The sequence below is a fragment of the Notothenia coriiceps genome, unplaced genomic scaffold, assembly GCF_000735185.1.
Source record: "Notothenia coriiceps isolate Sejong01 unplaced genomic scaffold, NC01 NC01_scaffold00032809, whole genome shotgun sequence".
Lineage (NCBI taxonomy): Eukaryota > Metazoa > Chordata > Actinopteri > Perciformes > Nototheniidae > Notothenia > Notothenia coriiceps.
Genome location: NW_011365510.1, coordinates 113,928 through 117,633, shown reverse-complemented (window position 1 = coordinate 117,633; position 3,706 = coordinate 113,928). Strand labels below are relative to the sequence as shown.

The 3,706-nt window shown below is 38.9% G+C and overlaps 1 protein-coding gene across 4 annotated transcripts in view; it reads right to left on the bottom strand.

Moving 5' to 3' along the window:
- Positions 1-308: 308 nt before the first annotated feature.
- map3k13 (mitogen-activated protein kinase kinase kinase 13) overlaps positions 309-3,706 on the bottom strand; it is a 30,786-nt gene continuing 27,388 nt past the window's right edge. For all 4 annotated transcript variants that reach the window (XM_010789366.1, XM_010789364.1, XM_010789367.1 and 1 more), the window contains one exon: positions 309-2,328. In XM_010789366.1, coding sequence (XP_010787668.1) covers positions 2,233-2,328 — 96 coding nt within the window. In that variant the 3' untranslated portion in view covers positions 309-2,232. The remainder of the gene's footprint in view (positions 2,329-3,706) is intronic.

The window sequence follows — 3,706 nt, the reverse complement described above, 5'->3', positions numbered from 1 at the left end:
CATAATAAATTAATTCAATAATCATGTAGGCCAGCTACAAAGAAAAAATATCAAAATTAAATTAAATCTTAACAACAATCATACTTCACAGGATATTGATCGGATTACCCAGTCATTATAATACACTAGGTTATTTCACACTAACGTAAACAGAGTGAAGAAGAGGGTGAAGGAGGCTCGAGGAAAGGCAGCAGCGGGGCCAAGACTTTCCAAAGCTTTTAAAGGTAGGGTAGGTAATTCACTTCAGAAGCACTTTTTGTTATATTCTATGGAATGCTCTTAACATCCCTGTTTGATGTTCTCATAAACTTTCAAATTCTAGCGCACTCGAGCTGGTTTCTCCATTCTTACCTACCCTACCTTTAAGTAACAAAAAAAGGGAATTGATCCATCAGCACAATTTTAGATTCGCCTTGTGCTACTCGCTTCTCATGACTCACAAACTTCTGTCAATACTGATACAACACAGATAAAAGAACTTCCTGCTCGTTTTTTACCAGTCGCGCTGGTCCTAGTGACAGAAGAGGACAAAGAAAGGTTACATTACATTTACAGATGTTTATACAACAGGAGTTACTAACACTGAGATGAGGTTGTTGAAAACCAAGAGCAGCTTTATTGCTCCGGGGCCTCGTCTCTGGCTTTTATTCCTCACTTTATCTCGGCATTCAGCGTACACATGAGCTGACATCTTGACATCTTTAACGTTAAATTCAACCCTGGCTGGCTATTTTTCAAACGCAGAATCCTTAAGGATGACAAACACTCTAATAGGGATACAAAATATTTTTCAAAAAAAGCTCTCACAGATGCAGTATCCCTTTTCAGAGGCAAGAATAGTGATATTGCTGGGATTCTACATTTCGGACGGTGGAGGGAACTTTTAAAGGACATTTACAAAACACAAGAAAAAGTAAGCCGTTTTTAAATGCTGCCATCTAGTGGCTGTTGATATATTGCTTCTGCTCTCAACAACACAAACCCTGAGCATTAAAAGTGAGTTCATAAAAAGTGGACAATTTAAAAACATAGCATCCATACTAAGCTGTTTTACTCTTGTATCTAGCCTGCTAGACGCCCCGGATCCTGAGCAAGTACCTTCTTCCTCACCTGAGCGCCAACCTACATTATTGCTGTTTCATCCATGACAGCACAGAAAGCAATTTGTTTTAACCTGCTAGAAAAATGGTAAATTGGAACTGCTGCACCTAGGGATTTCAAGAAATGGGATACTGCACCTGGAAAGCAAATTAAACGCTCTACTTCTCTACATTACATTTAACGTCAGCAATAAAAGGTTGAACATCAAGGCTATCTGTAGGACCCTTTTTTAATATTCCTATATGGTCCGTAGTATGTGCCGCTTAAAGAGGATCCCTACACAATATTTGGTCCAGTACAGTTTCTCACAGTCCTCGAACAATCCTGAGATGAGACTTGAAACTGTAATGTCTAATGGAGAAGGAAAGGGCTGTTTTCATACACACTGAAACCTCCCTAAACATCTCACAACTCCTGATTGATGATGACAATGTCTCGAAGAGGATGAGCTGTGTGAGGAAGTTTCTTTTTTTTTTATGATCTCCTTAACTGTCTGTCTTCGTTGCACTGAGAGCTTGTGCACTTCATGCAGTCCTCTGGCAGCGTTGTGCATTTTTTGCGCGCTGCACAGGCATGCTGGACAGTAGAGAGGAGACCCTGGTGACAGAGGGGACACATGGTTTCTAGGAGTCCGGTTGCTAAGCAGGTTGTTCATGCTGGTGTTTTTATAAGCTCCCCATTCCTCACTCATCATGGTGGGGAGGGGATGGAAGTTGGAGAGGCAGGGTACCAGGGCTCATCATGAAGCAGGTAGATCTTTAGTAAGAAGGGGAGGTTCTTGTTGGTTGGGTATTTCGGATCATCATCATACAAAGCCCATGCTCAGTTTTCAAAATGTCCTTTTTTTTTTTTATCTGTTCAGATTCAGAGAATTTACAGATTTTCCTTCAAAACTCAGACAAAAATAAATTATGAATGTTCTACTGTACATTATCATTCAAAAGGGGGATCCCTGGATGCTGAGCTAGAGATGAGAGGGAACTTTTTTTTCTGGGAGAGATTGCATGGGGCTTTGCTTTAAGGAGCTTTGTTTACAATGTCGTCCTCTTATTGCTGTATCTTCTGCGGGGCAGAGTGGGACCCGAGGGCCTCAAGGCATGAAAAAGAAGCTGAAGCCCTGGGGGGCGGGTTTCACCACGAGGAAGGGGCTTTGTTGTTTCTGATGGTGGCATCGGAGCACTCTGCTTCAGACGTATCACAGTCTGAGTCCCCAAACTGTAGTGGATTCTGGGAGGGAAAGGGGGATTTAGTATTAGGGAATCTTGATTGTTTGATGGCATGGTTACATGGATGGCAAAAGTACACCATCCTTTACTCAAGTAGAAGTACAGATACTCGTGTTTAAAAATACTCTGGTAAAAGTAGAAGTACAGACTAAACTTCTTTACTCAAGTAAAAGTAAAGTATGGGCTTCGAAATGTACTTAAGTAAAAAGCACCTATAACTACTATCTGTTTAAAGAGTAACTGACCTCCCTTTATATTAAAAGAACAATAATGTCATTGTTAGCTAATTAATGTTTCCATAATGAACAACGGCAAGCTGACAAAGTTCTCATTGGTCCCTCTTGTTTAGAGAAGACCAGGAAATGATGGATACACGGATTGTGTTCAAATCAATAGGCACGCAATGACTCTAAATAGTAATGATCACGCCACCAAACGCAGATTAAAACTAAAGTAACAAACCTGTTTTGAAAATGTAAGAAGTAGAAAGTACAGGTATTTGTGTTAAAAATGTAAGAAGTAAAAGTAAAAAGTCGCCAGAAAAATAAGCAGCAATAAGCAAGTACTGATACCAGAAAAATGTACTTAAGTACAGTACAGTAACGAAGTATTTGTACTCNACGTTTTGATCACAGTTTATGTAAACAAATATTTCCAAGACACACCTTTATAATTATTAGGATAAATAAAAACAGTATTGTGTGTTGCATACTATATATACAGTAGCCAAACATATTGTTTAAAACTGGAGCGATTTAAAAATATGCATAAATAAATATTAAATGATAAAATAAGATATAAATGAACCACAAAAATAAAATAAGTTAGCCTACATGTATTTGTTATTGGCGATGGTAGGTTATTGGTTCTGTTCACATACTTATTTGATTAATAAAATGCAAACCGATCTTTTTCACATGGGTGTTTTAGAGTTGTACCCCCTAGATCAGTCTCTTGTAATTGAAGCATTTTACTTTAAAATGTTAAAATAAATCTTTGCGGGGGGGCTCCCCCGGACCCCCCCAGAGGATGTGAAGTCCACCCTCCAATTAAAACATGTTCATACAATACTAAATACATTTGAAGCCTTTTTATATAAGCTGCCCACCATGTCAATACGTTTATATTTTTGTAGTGTATTGGTGATAGTTTTTTAATTGCCAGCTAAAATCTTGCCTATGGCAGCAAATTGGTCAGAACTGGTGTCATCCCCACAGCACCCCCCATTTGAAACATGTTCCCACGGCTATGCACGCACCTACAACCTCCTAAAACAGGCTACAGCCGTTGTGTATTTTATTATGTGAAGCACTAAATGGTTTTAGAAAAATATCGACTCTTTGTAGATATCTACTAAACTAAAGCAAATACAGAGAGTA